The sequence below is a fragment of the Podarcis muralis genome, chromosome 8 (genome assembly GCF_964188315.1).
Source record: "Podarcis muralis chromosome 8, rPodMur119.hap1.1, whole genome shotgun sequence".
In the NCBI taxonomy this organism is placed as follows: Eukaryota; Metazoa; Chordata; class Lepidosauria; order Squamata; family Lacertidae; genus Podarcis; species Podarcis muralis.
This window is the reverse complement of record NC_135662.1, coordinates 16,261,594-16,280,818: the sequence shown is the minus strand read 5'-3', so window position 1 is coordinate 16,280,818 and position 19,225 is coordinate 16,261,594. Positions and strand designations below refer to the sequence as shown.

At 45.7% G+C, this 19,225-nt stretch overlaps 1 protein-coding gene across 3 annotated transcripts in view; it reads right to left on the bottom strand.

Moving 5' to 3' along the window:
* Positions 1-19,225, bottom strand: part of SAMD12 (sterile alpha motif domain containing 12) — a 209,634-nt gene that overhangs the window by 111,757 nt on the left and 78,652 nt on the right. For all 3 annotated transcript variants that reach the window (XM_028736243.2, XM_028736244.2, XM_028736245.2), the window contains exon 4: positions 15,848-15,988. In XM_028736243.2, coding sequence (XP_028592076.1) covers positions 15,848-15,988 — 141 coding nt within the window. The remainder of the gene's footprint in view (positions 1-15,847; positions 15,989-19,225) is intronic.

The window sequence follows — 19,225 nt, the reverse complement described above, 5'->3', positions numbered from 1 at the left end:
CTAAAAAAATTAAAATTGTTAGCTTCTTCTCTAGCACTATGAATCATCAATTCTGTTGAATAGCACAATGAATCGTCAGCTCCATTGCTACACCCAAAGGCAGCCTCATTTCCTTTTCCGGTGTTTCCTGAGTCTCAGATGGAAGCAAGTGTTTAATGTGTGAAGTAGGGAGTTGGAATCTAGCTCAGAGATTGGTCTGTTTCGATGTTAACACCTCCAATGGCGGCTTCATTTCTTTTTCCGATGTTTCCCGAGTCTCAGACGGAAGTGAGCGTTTAATGTGTGAAGCAGTGTGGAATGTGGATGTGTGGCGTTTTGCTGATGAAAGTCGGGAAGATGTTAATGCACACCACCTCATGCCCATGTGGAAGTTACTGTAAGTGTCAGCTGTGTAATATGAGGTAATGCATGTTCTTTGTACTTTTGTCCGTTTACTGTACAGTAACTCGAGCAACTCGAACGCGCTCAACATGAAGCATATTCAACCCGAGGTATGACTGTATGTATTTTCCCCGATTTGGTGATTTTCTTCGAGCCAAAATTAGAGTACTCCTAAACATTTTTTTTAAAGAAAAAAAGCACTGTCTTTATCTGTAAGCCTCCTTGAGGCCAGGGGGAAAAGCGGGATATAAATAAATAAATACACAACAACAACAACAATTTATGTAGGCATTAATTGCAAGCAACTTTGGGAGACAATCTTGGCTGTAAATCTGTGGGGAGATATCTATATATCAATATATCTATCATCTATCTATCTATCTATCATCTATCTATCATCTACATCTATCATCTATCTATCTATCTATCTATCATCTATCATCTATCTATCTCTATATATATATCTATATGTTGACAAATAAATAACCAATCAGCCAACACACATATACCTATTTTGCCAGGTTTGCAGACGCTGGGAGCTCTTTCCAGGGAGTTTCTCCTGTGAGAGAACATTAAAATGTGTAACGTGGCCCCAGTTTTGAAGATGGGAGTGCCTGCCAGATTTCTCTCCAACCCCATTAAAAAGAAAACCCCAAACGCAACGCCAACCAAGCCTCAGCATTACAGGTTTTATCCCACGGCCATATAAACTGGATTTCTGCCAAGTACACAGATGAATCCAATTTAAGCATCTAGCACTGTATGTACAATCCCATATGGTGGGGAGACAGCACATAAAGAGCTGTCATTTAATCTCTCTCGTGCTACAAGAGCCAAGCGACACAAAAAGAAAATCAACAACTCATAAGCTCTTAGGGGAGGGGGACAAAAGGAAAGGAAAGGGATGTGTTCCTCCCCCCAACCTTTTAAAAAAAACCCAAAACCCTGTACTGAAGGGTATACTTGACCAGACCTTACAAAGGACAGGATTATAACTGGCTTCAGAAAGGTATTAAGCAAAATCAGGGAGGCATTGCTTTCTTGTATATTACATGCTGGCTCTGGGGCAAAAATAAAAGTTCACGAGCCTTATTTCCCAATTAATCTTCCCTTCACGTCTAAGAGCTAGTCACAAAAGCTGAGGTGGCAGACTCTGGTGGGAGGTTTTCCAGCTGTACCAGTTCAAATGGCAAGTAGCAACAGCGTAGTTTTGAAATGTTTCCCCTGATTTAAACACACACACACACACACACACAAATTGCATAGGGGGAACATAAGAAGTGCCCTCCCCCTTATACATCTACCTTATACGTGGCTCATGTACCTCAGTGTTGCTTCCTCTGACTGGAAGGGGCTCTTTCAGGTATCAGGCAGGCAGTGACATAGCGTGGGTTGCCAGTGCCCGGGGCCACAGGGCAGGTTGGGAGAGAAGGGAAACGAACAGAGTACGCATGCACATTCAACTGCCCAGTGGTGTCTGCGTCATCCAGGAGATGGCAGCCACAGAGATAAGAGAAGAAGAGTCGCTCCGTTGTCTGGAGAGGTCACTTCCTGGTTCATTTTCAACAGAGCCCAGCAACGGAAACGCGAAGCTGTATTGTGGCAGCAACGGGTGCTGGAATTTTGCACCGCTAACCATTTTGCGCCCTGGGCAACCACCCCTTGGCCCCCATGCTACACCACTGCAGGCAGGCATCTCTCCCAGACATACCTGGAGATGTCGGAGATTGAACCTGTGACCATTTACCCATGAAGCACAAACTTCACAGCACTTCCCTTGTCCTGGATATTGCTGAAGAGCACTAGCGAAGTAGGAAAGAACAAAAGCTGCCCTGTGCAGACCCACTGACCCATCTAGCTCAGCGCTATCTACTGCGGATGGCAGTGGCTCTCCAAGATTTCAAAAAAGGGTCTTTGCCAGCCCAACCTGGATGTGGCTGGCGATTAAATTTGGAGCCCTTCTACATGCCAAGATTGTGCTCTAGCACTTGGGAAGCAGCCCTTCTTGGGGGGCTGCAGCACCCACTGGGTTTGACAAATCCCTCTCCTTCATGTGCTAGTTTACTTGCAAGGAGTACAGTGGTACCTCGGGTTAAGAACTTAATTTGTTCTGGAGGTCCGTTCTTAACCAGAAACTGTTCTTAACCTGAAGCCCCACTTTAGCTAATGGGGCCTCCCGCTGCCGCCGCGCTGCTGCTGCACGATTTCTGTTCTCATCCTGAAGCAAAGTTCTTAACCCGAGGCACTATTTCTGGGTTAGCAGAGTCTGTAACCTGAAGCGTCTGTAACCTGAAGCATCTGTAACCCGAGGTACCACTGTACTTTACAGAAGTGAGCGTTCGATAATGCCGCACGCACACACCCACCCTGCAGTATTTATTGATGCAGTTCAGAATCCCACCACCTCGTTCTGCTTAATGGATTCCTGCGGAGCCTCGCACTCCCAGGACTGAGGCGGCAATCCGATCTCATAACCATCCGCAGCTTTGTAAAGTGCCACCGGAGGTTCGGCAACAATTTGCACCAAGCAGGTTCATAAAAAACTAATTACCTGCCTCCTATGGTTCTCTCAACGGAGGAGAAAGCAGCCGTGTTAAACCTTGCCAATACCTAGTCCTTCAGAAATGTAGGTACAAGAGATTAAAGGAGTTTCAAACCTTCTTTTAAAAAAATTGAAAAAAAATTGTGCCATTTACACCTGTTTCACAATGAGTTTTATTCCCCAAATGTGGGCAACAGAGAACAGAATATTGGTATTTTAATGGACGATGAGCTATTCAGCAGAAAGTTCACGAACGTTTGCCCGGCCCTTTTCAGTGATAGCACTGCTGTTAATGAAGGATTTCAGCGACGACATCTGCAACTTTCTCTCTCTTTTAAATGTATTATCTCTATATGGCAGTTCTGGGCAATGCTCCATATGAGAAACGTCTCGAGTTTTGTTGTTGTTGTTTAAACACACACTCGGACTGACTTTGCATATGTGAGCCCAGAGAAGAGAAGGAAGCGAGAGAATATGTTCCTAAGCTTGGGAAGTTGGTCCCAATATGAAAGTGGTTCTCAAGGGAGGGATTTTGGAGGTAGAAGGAAAGAGAAACACTTCCAGGGTTATTTTTAAATCCCTCCTTATAGAGCACAGACATACACCCCCCATTCATTTTGCTATTTTCTTGAATTTCTCAAGCCCTCTGTGTAAAACTAAGGAACTGTTAGTTACTGAAACTGTGGAGAATGTGTGTTTGTGTGTGTGTGTGTGTGTGTGTGTGTGTGTGTGTGTGTAGGGGGAATATTTTAAGAGTTAAACAGTTATGCAAAAGCGTTTTCTCCCACTTCTTCTTTTTTGCCACTGTTTTATTTCAGGAAGATAATTGGCTGCAAGTTAAAGTTGCCAGCTCCCCTGAAATTTCCTCAGAGAGGAAGAAAGAAAGATAATGCAGGAAAATATAGACAGCAGGTTAATGAAAGGATGCGCGCGCGCACACACACACACACACACACCGGCTCTCCTGAACATTCCCCAAGTCACCCCAGGGTACCATGGCCACACTGGTTGAAAACCAAGGCATTATCCAGATAACATGGAATGTGGAGAAGGGATATAGCGTATTTTTCGCTCTATAAGACGCACCTAGTTTTTAGAGGAGGAAAACAAGAAAAAAAATATTCTGAATCTTTTATTTCTGTAGAGCCTCTTTTCAAAAGCTTGATTTTGCAAGTGAAGAGGAGAAGCATTTTAACAGGCATTAGTGCTTGGATTTGATTCTCTCACAGAAAGCCCCGGGGGGGGGGGAGGGATCATCTGGCAGTTTGGAGAGACAGACCCACAGGGTTTGGGCAGTGATGGAATCCAAGACTGACTGAAGAGGGAAAACAAGAATAATGTTCTCCTGTCTGTTTGTCAAGTTGCTCAGGCGGCTAAACAAGGGCTATCACAGAACAACCTCACAACAACCCAGTGAGGTTAAGGTGGCCCTCTCTGCGCAGTGCCATTCGCTCCATAAGACACACACACATTTCCCCTTACATTTTAGGAGGGAAAAAGTGCGTCTTATGGAGCGAAAAATACGGTAGCTCTGTTTGTGCTTTGTATGCAGGTTCAATTCCTGGCACCTCCGAGTAGGACTGGGAGCAATTCCTGTCTGAAACCCTGAAGAGCTACTGGCAGAAAGTTTATAGACGATGCAGAGCAAGATCAACTAAGAGTCCGATTCAGTATAAGGCACCTTCCTATGATTCTACAAACCTAACATATATCACGGAGCAAGAAAAAACCTGCCTCAATTACGGGCTGGCTACTTTTGCCTCAGTGTGGGAGCTGTTGCCCAGGGACTACCAGCAAGGGAAGACTTGTCTGCTTCATGGGCTGAGAGTCTCAGGCTCTGCGGCATAGAAGTCGAAGGCTGATGGTCGACACCACAGAAGGCCAAGGCTGAAGGCAGGAAATTCGACCAGTGTGGTTCAGGACAACTTGTTGCTTCCTGATACCGCACCTGAATATTATTTTTCGCGTAATGAGGCCACTTTTGAGAGCCTATCAGACCATAAAGCGGGATATTATTATCCTAAAAGAATGAGCAAGCATGCTAATTTGGGTACAAATAAGTGACTGGAACTCTGAAGACAGGCCCTGGAGCCCAAACTCCAAAACTGCACCCACACAGCTGAATGCACAACCCCCCACGATTGCCCTCCCCACATACAATTCAAAAGGATTTCGCACCATTCCTTGCATATTCCTCACATATCCTAGTTTAACATTCTCCCATGGCAGAGCTCCTCTTTCCTCTCTGACCAACTTCACAGTCTCTCCTTCTCCATGGCCAACACGGCCCTCCTAGCCTTTCTATCTGGCCCTTGGGGCTCTCCCTAGGCCAGAGCCTAGGACTAGAGAAAGAGACAGAAGCAGGGAGGGAAGTACACTAAAGGGAAGGAGAAAACCTCAGCTCTTTAAGACCACAGGGATTCCTATTGTCTGGCGTCAAAACAACTCACCTGCCAATCACAGCACTGACTACGCTCATTGGATAAAAGCATGGAAAGGTGGGAGAAGCCAGTGTGATTCATCTCATAGAAATCACATACAGGGTGCCTGCACATTTTGTTTCATAACTTTATTTCTAGGAAAGCTAGAAACGTACTTTAAGAAAGAAATCTGAGTCTGGGGCCACTACTGGCTGTGCGCCAAGTATATCAGTACTTCCTGTACCCACCTCTTGTCAGCCTTGCTCCCAATTTTTCGTCATCAACAGAATACCTTACCTGATAACCAAAGTGCTATTGGCACCAACCACATCACTCAGCCCCTAATCACATCCTCTGCCACTCTTAAAAATCAAGCCAGCCCAAGCTATGTGTTGCTATGTCCATGTGGAGCTGCCACAAACATGCTCCAAAAAGGTTTGTTTGTATTTTCCGTGTTTTCCTTCTCTACTCTCATTCTCCAGAAGTCTCAGGTTATGTCCTTTTAAAAATTAATGTTGCTCCATTCAAATAAAAGTGAATTGCTAATGGCTTTTATGCTTCATCTGACAGAACACCCTTCATTTGTTCATTTACACGCCGGCAGTCAACAGTGTTATGAAACACCTTTTATTGCCGAGATGTGTGAAGATGTACAGCATCTCGTGGAAGGAAATGATTTGTTGTTCTTTTTTTTTTTAATTTGACATGATCATAAAGCACAGAACCCAGACTGGCCTTTTTATTATGGATCCAGCAATAATTAATAATTTCAACAATATCGGCTTCTCCTTCAGATCAATAGTGAGGAATTTTTCCCGTCAGACTTTGCATTGATGTAACTGAAATTGATTTACTATGAATACATATATTGACAGGTTTTTAACTGTGACCTTCAGGGTAATGTATTACTGTGGGCTCTGAAGTTAAAAAGTGCCTTCATTTATACAGAAAAGAGTTCCCACAGAGAGAGAGAGAGAGAGAGAGAGAGAGAGAGAGAGAGAAAGAAAGAAAGAAAGAAAGAAAGAAAGAAAGAAAGAAAGAAACCCACTTCTCTGAAGTTTACTCTTTAATAAAACAGCTGTAAAATATTTACACGCATACCTAAGAACAGAAATGGATCTGAAAATTTGCCCTTTTGTTTAAAACCTTCTCAATGAAATTTCATTCAAAACACTTATTATTTCTGCATTTGGTGCTTTGCCAGTATATATGAGTATATATGAGCTTTGCCAATATATATGAGTATTTTGATGTAGACAGAGAGGTGTTAGTCCAGGTAAAACCAGCAAGGTCATGTTGTTGTTGTTGTTTAGTCGTTTAGTCGTGTCCGACTCTTCGTGACCCCATGGACCAGAGCACGCCAGGCACCTCTGTCCCCCACTACTTCCCGCAGTTTGGTCAGACTCATGCTGGTAACCTCGAAAACACTATCCAACAAGGTCATAGCATGGTGTTAAGCCACATGCTGTTGTATCCAGAACATAGCTGTCAACTTTTCCCTTTTCTTGCGAGGGATCCTATTTGGAATAAGGGAATTTCCCTTTTAAAAAGGGAAACATTGACAGCTATGATCCAGAAGGCTCCCTGGTTCAGTCCTGAGCACCTGCAGTTAAAAGAACGTCATGGGCTGCAAAGGGTCTCTGCTTGATCATTACCAATTGGAGCAGAAAGTACCAGGTTATTTCATTGATTTTTTTTTTTCATTTAGCTGCCCTTCAGTAGAACTCTCTCAGTGCATTAAAATAATACAATGAATGCAGAAAAATCACTTAAACCAAGAAAGCTGATGAACCTGGTACCTGGTGAGGTTTCCTGGGGAAAGTGGGTTGCAGCAACTGAGACGAAGACCCTCTTCTGCATCAGTTGTGCAGTGTTTGAGGGACTAATGATCTGAATAAGCAACAGCCGATTCCTATGTGCTAGTTCTTCAGAGCATTTTGATATTTCATCTCTTCATTCCACCACCCCCCCTCCACTGGGTCTGAGCCAGAGACTTGCATTTCACAAAGCTCCTGGCCTGTCTCCAGACTTCAGAAGTGTCAAGGCTAACACACTTGCAGCATATACAGTCATGAATGCATGAAGCATGAAAGAGGGGATAAGGAACTCCCAATGGGCAGGGACATGAGGAAGGCAAACACCAAGCAGCTGCAAGGGGCAACAGCTCCCAGCACATGATGCTGTGGAAGGCAGACCAAGACTCATAACAAAAGCAAAATCCTCCTGTGTCAGCCAGCACCCATGCATGAATCACGTGCACACACATGGACAACCGTGTTCTGGCTTTCCCCCCGAATGAGGAATGTTGTTGTTGTTTAGTCGTTTAGTCGTGTCCAACTCTTCATGACCCCATGGACCAGAGCACGCCAGGCACTTCCACAGCCTCCCACAGTTTGGTCAGACTCATGTTTGTAGCTTCGAGAACACTGTCCATACATCTCGTCCTCTGTCATCCCCTTCTCCTTGTGCCCTCAATCTTTCCCAACATGAGGGTCTTTTCCAGGGAGTCTTCTCTTCTCATGAGGTGGCCAAAGTATTGGAGCCTCAGCCTCAGGATCTGTCCTTCCAGTGAGCACTCTGGGCTGATTTCCTTCAGAATGGATAGGTCTGATCTTCTTGCAGTCCATGGGACTCTCAAGAGTCTCCTCCAGCACCATAATTCAAAAGCATCAATTCTTCGACGATCAGCCTTCTTTATGGTCCAGCTCTCACTTAGGAACATCCAACTCTCCGCCCTCTGAACTTTGCATTGGTAAGTCAGCGACAAATCACACCTTTAGCTTGATGGGACCTTTCCAAATATTGAGGAGGAGCGGGTTGTGGTCTATGCGGTGAAATCACTGGGAAAGCAGACCCTAGGACAGCAGTTCTCAACCTGTGGGTCCCCAGATGTTGTTGGACTACAACTCCCATCATCCCTGAGCTCTGGCTTTGCTAGCTAGGGGTGATGGGAGTTGTAGTTCAACAACATCTGGGGACCCACAGGTTTAGAAAGAATGCTCTAGGAGGGCTGAAAATGGTGTGGCTGAGACTACAGAGGCCCCAAGGTGGGAAGAGGAGACCTAGGGAAGAGGAAGGGCAGGTGAGAAGAACCAGCTACATCTCTCATGTTCGTCTCTCACCATAGCAATGATGGGGATCAGTTGTGGGGTGGGCAGCAAGTGCAGCGGGTTTGGATCAGGTGTCCTCTTTCCAAATGTAGCAGCAGAGGCAGCAGCATCGGTGGTGGAGGGAACATCATAGAGGGGAGAGACAGCAGGCATGGCATGGCAGAAAAGCACACACAGCAGTGCAGGAGCTGCCCACTAAGGGTGGAATGCCACTGGCAGAGCAGCATGCAGCAGAATCCAATTCTCCTGTTCCCTACAGTATGGTGGCGGTCTAAACCACTGAGCCTCTTGGGCTTGCCGATCGGAAGGTTGGCGGTTCGAATCCCCGCAACGGAGTGAGCTCCTGTTGCTCTGTCCCAGCTCCTGCCAACCTAGCAGTTCGAAAGCACACCAGTGCAAGTAGATAAATAGGTACCGCTCCGGCGGGAAGGTAAACAGCGTTTCTGTGCGCTCTGGTTTCCGTCACGGTGTCTTGTTGCGCCAGAAGAGGTTTAGTCATGCTGGCCACATGACCCGGAAAGCTATCTGTGGACAAACGCTGGCTCCCTCAGCCTGAAAGTGAGATGAGTGCCGCAACCCCATAGTCTCCTTTGACAGGACTTAACCGTCCAGGGGTCCTTTACCTTTACCGGTGGTGGTGATGGGAGAGACACAGCGTTACCTTCTTTCCTCCCAACCGTATAAGGTCTTGGAGAAAGAGAGATTGTGGCAATGGAGAGTAGGATAGTCCCGACCTAACAACCAGAGGCCTTGGAAAAAGTGAGATAGCGGTCCAACCTCAAGTTATGGACGTGATACTAGGGTCTTGATGATTTCACATGATGGTAGATTCTTAAATAACTGGATATAGAAAGCACATCCGTCACGATGACAAGAAATGTATCAGCTAATGTCTGAATGTAAGATTATGGAGGGTAGTAACGACAAAAGGTCTTGGTGGCTCATCTAAAAGGAATATTGGGCCTGGGCAGACAGAGGTTGCCATGGTGATGTGGTGTGTGAGGTGACAGGACAGAAAGAGCCTTTTTTTAAAAGCAAGGTATGATGGGAAGAAGAAGGGAGGAAAAAAAAAACGACAAAGGGATGCCTTTGACTTGAGTGCTGCACTGCTGTGGGGAACAAGTCCCTCTTGAGACAACCAGGCTGTAAGATCTGGACTCCCTCCATCTTAATTCAGATGGAAGTATGCGAATAAATCATAGTTCTTAAAGCTATGGCAGTCTCCATAGCATCTTGATTCTCCAAAGCAGCACAAACCTAGGGTAAGCACCCTGGAATCTTGCTACCATTCAGCAGAGAGTGTGGGTGGCAACCAATTTTTGTAACAATACATATAATGAATTAAGCTAGCTTGACATATAGCGGCTACAAGAGCATGGATGACAAAATAGAGAGGAAATCTAAAGCTGTTCATTGATGTCTTTAGCCAACTATTAAACCATTCATCACTTGCATATTAATTATTATTATTTTCATAATTATTATCGCTGTTTTGCCCTGCCTTTCTAATAAACAGACATTACTTACAATGAAGCTGCAGGCAGGATCTAGCAATGCTTTAAAGCTCTTTAAACTGCTTAGCTTCTGATGGAACTTACCAAATGTTCTGTTAATGCAGCCTAATGGCGCCTGCCTTTCGTTTCGTCTTGGCAATTGCATTATCAAGCGAATAAACTCAACCCAGCAAGCGCCACTCAAAGCCGCCTTAAGAGGATACAAGGAAGGAATGCATGAAAAATACGCAACCCAAATATTCCCCGGCTCTGAGCAACAGCAGCAGACCCCACAACAAGGCGAGCTCTGTTTCGGCAACGCACACCAGCCCACACATGAAGCTGATGTGCCTGAGCTAAGGGACACACCAGCCAATCTAGCCCAGAGCTCCGCTAGCAATGAATATCCAAAAATAGTTTCATGTGATCGTCGGGGCGATGCACAAAACAGGCTTCTTCCTCCTATGAATCAGGATTAGGGAAGTATGATAATGATTCCTCCATCACCACCCGCTGCTCCCCTCCTCCAACAGCTCTTCCAGAGAGACAAATCTGCAGATCTTTTTCTCGAAATAGTTCAACAAACTCTCAGAATTTCTTGCAGACAAGCTCAGAGAGCTGAGGCAGTCAGGTCAGGCCTGCGCCCTTCCAAGTGTGGCGAGGAGGAAAGGAGCTGGAGGTTGGGAACTAGAATTAATTCATCCTGAAGAAATCTGGCCTAGTAAGGGAATATAATAATAATAATAATAGAAATAATAATAATTTATTTATACCCCGCCCATCTGGCTGGGCTTCCCCAGCTACTTTGGGTGGCTTCCAACAAAATATTAAAATACAGTAATGTATCAAACATTAAAAGCTTCACTAAACAGGGCTGCCTTCAGATGTCTTCTAAAAGTCTGGTAGTTGTTGTTTTCTTTGACATCTGGTGGGAGGGCGTTCCACAGGGCCAGTGCCACTACCGAAAAGGCCCTCTGCCTGGTTCCCTGTAACTTCACTTCTCGCAGTGAGGGAACCGCCAGAAGGCCCTTGGTGCTGGACCCTAGTGTCTGGGTAGAATGATGCGGGTGGAGATGCTCCTTCAGGTATACTGGACTGAGGCCATTTAGGGCTTTAAAGGTCAGCACCAACACTTTGAATTGTGCTCAGAAACGTACTGGGAGCCAATGTAGGTCTTTCAAGACTGGTGTTATGTGGTCTCGGCAGCCGCTCCCAATCACCAGTCTAGCTGCCGCGTTCTGGATTAGTTGCAGTTTCCGGGTCACCTTCAAAGGTAGCCCCACATAGAACCTTTGCTTACAGGAATTAATTCACGCAAAACTAACAGAACAAAATCCCAATGTGGCTTAGGGCTTTTTGTGGGCAGAAAGAAAAAGACCCCACGGCAGCAATCAGTAAGGCCAGAATGAGATTTAGCAAATGAAGGGATGTGGGTTACCTCCAGGAGTGCTGTTAGGTACATCCTGATGTGGACCCCCCCTCCCAAAACTGGGACTTACAACTTCCACCATCCCTCACCATTGGCCATACTTGTTGGGGCAAATGGGAGCTGTGGTTCAAAACATCTAGGGGTCACCAGGAAGATTTTGTCTGACGAAAGGGTGGGAATATTTTAATAATAATAATAATAATAATAATAATAATAATAATAATAATAAATAACAAATAACAAATAATAACAAATAATAATAATAATAATAATAATAATAATAATAATAATAATAATAAACTAATAAAACTAATAAAACTAATAAAACTAATAAAAATTTATTATTTATACCCCGCCCATCTGGCTGAGTTTCCTCCTGGGCGGCTTCCAATGAAATGTTAAAAACAATACAGCATTAAATATTTAAAACTTCCCAAAACAGGGCTGCCTTCAGATGTCTTTTAAAGATAAGATAGCTACTTATTTCCTTCACATCTGAAGGGAGGGCGTTCCACAGGGCGGGCACCACTACCGAGATGGCCCTCTTTCTGGATCCCTGGTCAGCACCGACACTTTGAATTGTGCTCAGAAACGTACTGGGAGCCAATGCAGATCTCTCAGGACCGGTGTTATGTGGTCCCGACGGCCAATCCCAGTCACCAGTCTAGCTGTGGCATTCTGGATTAATTACAGTTTGCAATGGCAGCCTCCTGTCTGTGCGAGCTGCTCTTGATATTGCTTCAACAGGCTGCCAAATATAGTCATCCAATCTACAAATGGGATACTATGTTCTGCAAAATATTTGTGTGTGCGCAGTAAAACATAGTTTTAAAATAATAATAATAATAATAATAATAATAATAATAATAATACAGAATATGGTTGCTTCCTCCCCCACCACACACACAAAGGTTTCCTGTATACCATCCAGAGAATGGAATGCAACAAGCTCGAGTGTTTAAGAGCGACACCTCAAATCCCTTTGGAATGACACATGAATGTCTTTCAGCGACCAACTTCAGAGGAGCGACACCACAAATTAAATTGACTTGGACAGTTAAGAGTAAGAGCACTGGAGGGGCCTCCCCCTGACAGGCCTACCATACCTCTTAGTCAAGCAATCCTCTGGGGCGCTCACCCCCAGGGTTATATCCAGAACTATTGGCAGCACTACCGTGAACTACTGACCCCAATCTAAGTCTTGTGAGCGATTCATAGCCTTGGCTGGCATAGCATTAACTTCTCTGAGCGGGCTTACATTAAGAATTGGATCCCCGAGGGCCAGCTACCTGAAAGGGATTCTCATAATTTGTCAGAGTGAGTTTCCATCAATGAATCCACCAACCATTTAAGGTCCGTTTTTCTTCTTTTCTCCATTAAAATGCTCCCTCCTTCCGCCCACAACCTGCCACTTCATCCTTGGTTGTTGATAGGAAAAAGAGAGGGTGTACTGCCTGGCAAAATATACTTAAGATTGGCCTTGCAGGCAATGACAACAACAACAACAACAACAACAGAAGGAGAAGACGATCTCATGTATGCTATGTTATAGGGTAGCTTTACCCTAGAGTCTGGAAAGCTATGAATGAATATGAAACTGTTACTTGTTACATATGTTTTGCTTAACCTGGTATGGCATATATGGACTGAAATTTGGAATGTGTCATTTTAACTAAGATACAGTGGTCCCTCTGGTTACGCACTTAACTCGTTCTGGTGGTCTGGTCTTAACCTGAAACTGTTCTTAACCTGAAGCACCACTTTAGCTAATGGGGCCTCCCGCTGCCGTTACGCCACTGCCACGCAATTTCTGTTCTCATCCTGAAGCAAAGTTCTTAACCCAAGGTACTATTTCTGGGTTAGTGGAGTATGTAACCTGAAGCGTCTGTAACCTGAAGCATATGTAACCCGAGGTACCACTGTATTGGTTTTCATGCACACTTCCCCCTAACGTATGCATATGGTGAGAGAACTGCATGGTGAAATTTGGAGAAGTGTGAATTTCAAAGGATGGCTGTGTTTCGGGTTCGAAAAGTGCAAATCTGAGATTTGCCTTTAAATGCAGCCTGAATCTATTTTGCATCCTGCATGAGAGTTCCAAACAAAACCCAGGAGTTTTGAGGCATTGCAATGTGGATTCTGCCATCTTCCAGGCAGAAAGGGGAACACTCTCGAGAATGGGCAAAGTCAGCAGTCGAGACAACATGGGTAATACAAAGCCAATATGTTCCAGCAAGTAGGAGGAGGTGTAAAGTCTTAGTCCAGTTGAGACGCAGGAGGAGAGAGACTGGAAGACATATGGCTGCGTTTGTGCCTCCTATAGCAGCTGTCGTCGCTTCCCCATTTGAAAAACTGCAAGTTGAAAATAATGGACTACAAACGGCATGTGTTCCACAGACATTTCTTTTTTAAACCTGCTGGTAATGATATGTAATAGCCATTCAAAAATGGGAGCACCTGATTACATCTCTAGCCGGTACATAGTATGCTTTAGGTCCCAGTTGCCTGAATAATTCTCACTGAAAAAGGGAACCAGAAATGTCAGGGAACATGTTCAGTGTCCAAAGTGCATGCTTCTCTCTTTACCAGCTGCTGTGGAATTGAGATGCTAGGTAAAGGGACCCTTGACCATTAGGTCCAGTCGTGGCCGACTCTGGGGTTGCTGCGCTCATCTCGCTTTATTGGCCGAGGGAGCCGGCATACAGCTTCCGGGTTATGTGGCCAGCATGGCTAAGCTGCTTCTGGCGAACCAGAGCAGCGCACGGAAATGCCGTTTACCTTCCCGCCAGAGCGGTACCTATTTATCTACTTGTACTTTGACGTGCTTTCGAATTGCTAGGTTGGCAGGAGCAGGGACCGAGCAATGGCAGCTCACCCTGTCATGGGGACTCGAACCGCCACCCTTCTGATCGGCAAGTCCTAGGCTCTGTGGTTTAACCCACAGCGTCACCCACGTCCCTATATTGAGATGCTACATGGGCACAAACTTCCCAGTTCCTTCAGCCCTGTGACTGAAGATAATTTACTAGTCAGACTCCTCCTCGCCATACAGCTAGGAGCATTTTCTATGTGACATGTTTGGCGAGCCTCAGTTAGTGTAGAATAATTTACGGTGGGATCAGATGATGATGGTGATGATGTATTATTTATGCCCTGCCCATCTGGCTGGGTTTCCCCAGCCACTCTGGGCGGCTCCCAACAGAATACAGTGGTACCTCTAGTTACGAACTTAATTCATTCCGGAGGTCCGTTCTTAACCCGAAACTGTTCTTAACTAGAGACGTGCTTTCGCTAATGGGGCATCTTGCTGCCCCTGCAATGCGGGCACACGATTTCCGTTCTCATCCTGGGGCAAAGTTCTCAACTCAAGGTAACTCTTCCAGGTTAGCGGAGTTTGTAACCTGAAGCGTTTGAAACCTGAGGCGTTTGTAACTCTGGGTATCACTGTATTAAAAGCACGATATTAAAAACTTCCGTACCAGGGCTGCCTTCAGATGTCTTCTAAAAGTCAGATAGTTATTTATTTCCTTGACATCTGATGGGAGGGCATTCCACAGGGAGGGCTCCACTACCGAGATAGCCCTCTGCCTGGTTCCCTGTAACCTCATTCTCGCAGTGAGGGAACCGCCAGAAGAGCCTTGGAGCTGGACCTCAGTGTCTGGGCTGAACAATGGGGGTGGAGACACTCCTTCAGGTATACTGGGCCGAGGCCGTTTAGGGCTTTAAAGGTCAGCACCAACACTTTGAATTGTGCTCGGAAATGTACTGGGAGCCAATGTAGGTCTTTCAGGACCGGTGTTATATGGTCCTGATGGCCGCTCCCAGTCACCAGTCTAGCTGTCGCATTCTGCATTAGTTGTAGTTTCCGGGTCACCTTCAAAGGTAGCACCACATAGAGCGCATTGCAGTAGTCCAAGCTGCTATACTTCACTCCAAACAGCCATTAGAAACAGCAGACCCCGAGTTCTCCTTCCTCTCTTACTCACGCAAAGACCCAGAATAGTTAGACATATCACGGGAGAAGAGGGCAGAACTCAGTATCGCACTTAACACAGCACTGTTGCTGAAACCATCATCGCATGGTACTATCCTGGGTTTTGCCAGTGGCAGCCAACACTACAGAAATCAGGTGGGGAAAACAAGTGATATTGATGAACACAAGCAGGTGTACCCTCCCAGTAAGGCCAATGCGCTTTCAGACAGTGGTGGCAGGATTAGCAACACAGCTACTAGCACGCTGATGGACAATGTGTGTGGGTCGTGCTTTGAAAACGGGAAGAAAGGAATTGCTCTTATCCTAACGGACAGGCAACTCCTAATATGCATGTTGATCTATTCTTGTTTACCTTTCGGTGGTCGCTCTGGCCCCATGACGCCTCTCCGCGCAACAGTTCGTGCAGGAGAACATCAAAGCAATCTCAAGTATGCTCTCATGCAACCGCTTCCCTCCTGCGGTCCTTTGCGTTTCCTACCTTGCGTGAGCAGCTGGAGGTTTCGGACTTCCTCGCGCACCTTGAGCTGGAGGACCTGCTGCAGGATGTGCTGCCGCAAGCTCTCCTGAGCAATCCCCATCCGCTCCAGCTTTTTGTCTGTCAGCCTGAGCAGCGCACGGCCTGTATCCAAAAAAAGAAGAGAGAGAGAGATTACCCGAGGATTTCCATTTAATGAATAAAATTTCTACATGCTGTAAATGTCCTTATTCTAGCAGATAAAACCCGCCTGCCTTGCTAATATCCCTCCCCTGTGAAACAATCTGATTCACAACAGGGCAGGCGCTGGGGTGGGGAGAAAAGGTGCGTGTTGGCTCAGCAAGTTAATTAGCTTCCACTCCAGAGATCCGGGTTCAGAGCCGAACTAGTACAGTCACCAGAAATGGGGGGGGGGGGGGGGAGAGAGAGAGCTTGCCTTAGATCCAATGCATACACTGGTAGAAAACTAGGTAGGTAGGTAGCCTATGGAGGTAAAAGGGGAGTCACAGGGAAAAGACCGCAGTTTAAGGGTGGAGGAGTACATGCTTTGAATGCAGAAGGTCTCAGGTTCCATCCCCGGCCTCTCCAGCTAAAGGAGGGGCGAGGAACCTGTGATCCGAAGCCCAATTTCTTGCAGTAGGAGGGAGTCCAGAGTGGGAGAGTGAGGGGGTAAAAGTGGGGTCAGGGAGGCTAAAATGGATCGAGTGAGGGAGAGGCAGGAGGGAACGCCTGTGCAAGGGTCATATTTCAGGCCAGACCTATACCCCGTCCCCAGAGAAGGGGGCACCAGAAAGAGAGGTGGAGGGAGAAGGGGTGGCAGAGGGAGAGGGAGAGACGCAGAGAGAAAAGGCAGGCCAGAGACAATTGGGGATGGCCCCCATCACATTTGGATCTGGCCCCCACCCACCTCACCTATGGCACTGAGTGTAGGATGGGTAGGTATGGCTTCTCCAAAATGGCCTGGTGGGCCAAGCAGAGAGGCCCAGTAGCCCATCGCATGGGCTAAAAGCCCCCCAGCCCTGCCCAACAAACAGGTTTTCTACAGGGGCCCAAGAGCATGACCTGGTAGAAAGGCAGCTTTATTTATGTACTTCCTTTGTTGCCTTTCCTTTCGACCAAGGTTTACCCCCTCAAGGTGGTTTGCAACTCAAAGCAACAGAAAAGCCACGGAAGGACAATGGAACAAGTAGTTTACATTTCTGACTACAGTCTGAGACTCCTTAGGGTAGTGATAAAGAGGGATATCAAATCCAAACTCTTCTTCTTCTTCTCCAGCTTGCTAATATCCTTCTTAAATTGTGCTGCCCACAACTGGAAACAGTATTTCAGGTGTGGTTTCACCAAAGCAGAACAGAGAAGTACTATTAGTGGTACTTCTCTTGACCTGGAGATTATACCGTATTTTTCGCTCTATAAGACGCACACACATTTCCCCTTACTTTTTAGGAGGGAAAAAGTGAGTCTTATAGAGCAAAAAATACGGTACTTCTGTTGATGCAGCCTGGAATAGCATATGCTTTTTTTTGCTGCTGCATCGCACTGTTGACTCACGTTAAGCTTGTGACCCACAAGCTTAAGCAATTTACTGTCCTGATGGAAAATGTATTAGTCCTTTACAAGCCTTGGGTATAAATGACTGCCAAGTTTGTGGTTGTTGGACTTCAGTTCGTATAAACCCCAGCCAGTACAGCGACGGTGAGTGCTGTCGTCTTAACAACATCCTCATTCCGGCATTAGATAGTTACATCCTTGGAGCTGTGGCTCCACCATAATGATGAATGCAATGCTAAACCCTACCCAAGCATGTAATGGGCTAACCATTCATTTTAAACCCATTATTCTTTTGCGGGGGGTGGGCAAGGTTGCAGGGAAGCCATCTGACACTGTCAAGAAAATTCTGGGTGGAGAAGGGGAAGAGTTAACATGAAATTGTACATCATGATTACTGGAAGCGGTTCAGTAAGTAATTTACTGTTCTGATGGGAAATGTATCGATCCTTTACAAGTCTTGGGTATAAAAGACTGTTAAGACAGTCCTGTTTTTCAGATGAACCTATTCAGGAGGACCTGAGGATTTTAATACGAGGAAATAGTCAGAACTTGAATTCCCAACTGAAGTATAAATTCAGGCACAAATCATATTAGGCTGTTTTGCAAATGCACTGCCGAACGGGAGACAACCGTTTTTAGTGCTCTCAGGAAGGACGGAGCAGACCCGCAAAGCAAATTAAGCACAAATCTAAAACTTTAGCAAGCAGACCCATAAATCTGCATTACTTGCAGATTCACAAACGTTATTTCCCGGATGCTCTGTAACTCTTCCCTAAATACATCCACACACATATGCTATTTGTGTCTCAACAAGCCTTCGAAAAGCTTTATCCCAGTCCTGGATCCGAATTGATTTTATGCATGTGTTGCTGTTTAAAACTGTTTTTATATTCATAGTTTTTTAAAATGGTTTTTTCTTAATAGGGCGCCATTGTTTTTAACTGTTTTTATACAGGCAACAACCGATTTGAGCGGGGGTTACGCTCCTGACACCCCCCCCCCCGGCATGTCAACAAAGCACACATAAGCCCACTCTGCCCTGATCCATCCCCTTTTCCGGCCACTTCCAGGTTGCTGCGATGCGCACATGCGCAGTCAAGCATCCATTGGACACACATAAATCGGTCACTGCCTGTACATGAAACTCAGGTAATTGTTTTATATGTGTTATTACGTAAATATCTTCGAGATGCCTCGCGGGAAAGCAATTCGTAAATGAAATAAACAATGCAATATAACATAATCTGGTATGTAATGTGTTAAGGATCATTCTCAAGTGCTTTTCTATACTCTTCCCACAGCCTTCCCCTTTCCTGGCCGATCCTTCTTTCAAGTTTCACACACAGCTTGATTGAACAGTGCTAGTGCATTTATGGGATGCTCGTCAAATAAAGAGCCTGCAAAATCTCTTCTGTTTGAAATGGCTGGAGTGGAGCTGTCAGCATATTAGATTGTATCTGGCAGCAGCTGGATATACTGTCCATGTTAATGTGATGTTACGCAGAAAGCTAGACAGCAATGCAACAGATAACCCCATTTATCTCATGGAATCATAGAATTGTAGAGTTGGAAGGGACTACGACCCTCGTACCTACGGGACCCCCTCTCCTGGTATGCCCCACGGAGGACCTTAAGGTCCATAAATAGCAACACCCTAGAAGTCCTGGGCCCTAAGGAAATTAGATTAGCCTCAACCAGAGCCAGGGCCTTTTCAACACTGGCTCCAGCCTGGTGGAACGCTCTGTCTCATGAGACCAGGGCCCTGCAGGATCTGATTTCTTTCCACAGGGCCTGTAAGGCAGAGTTGTTCCGCCTGGCCTTTGGCTTGGA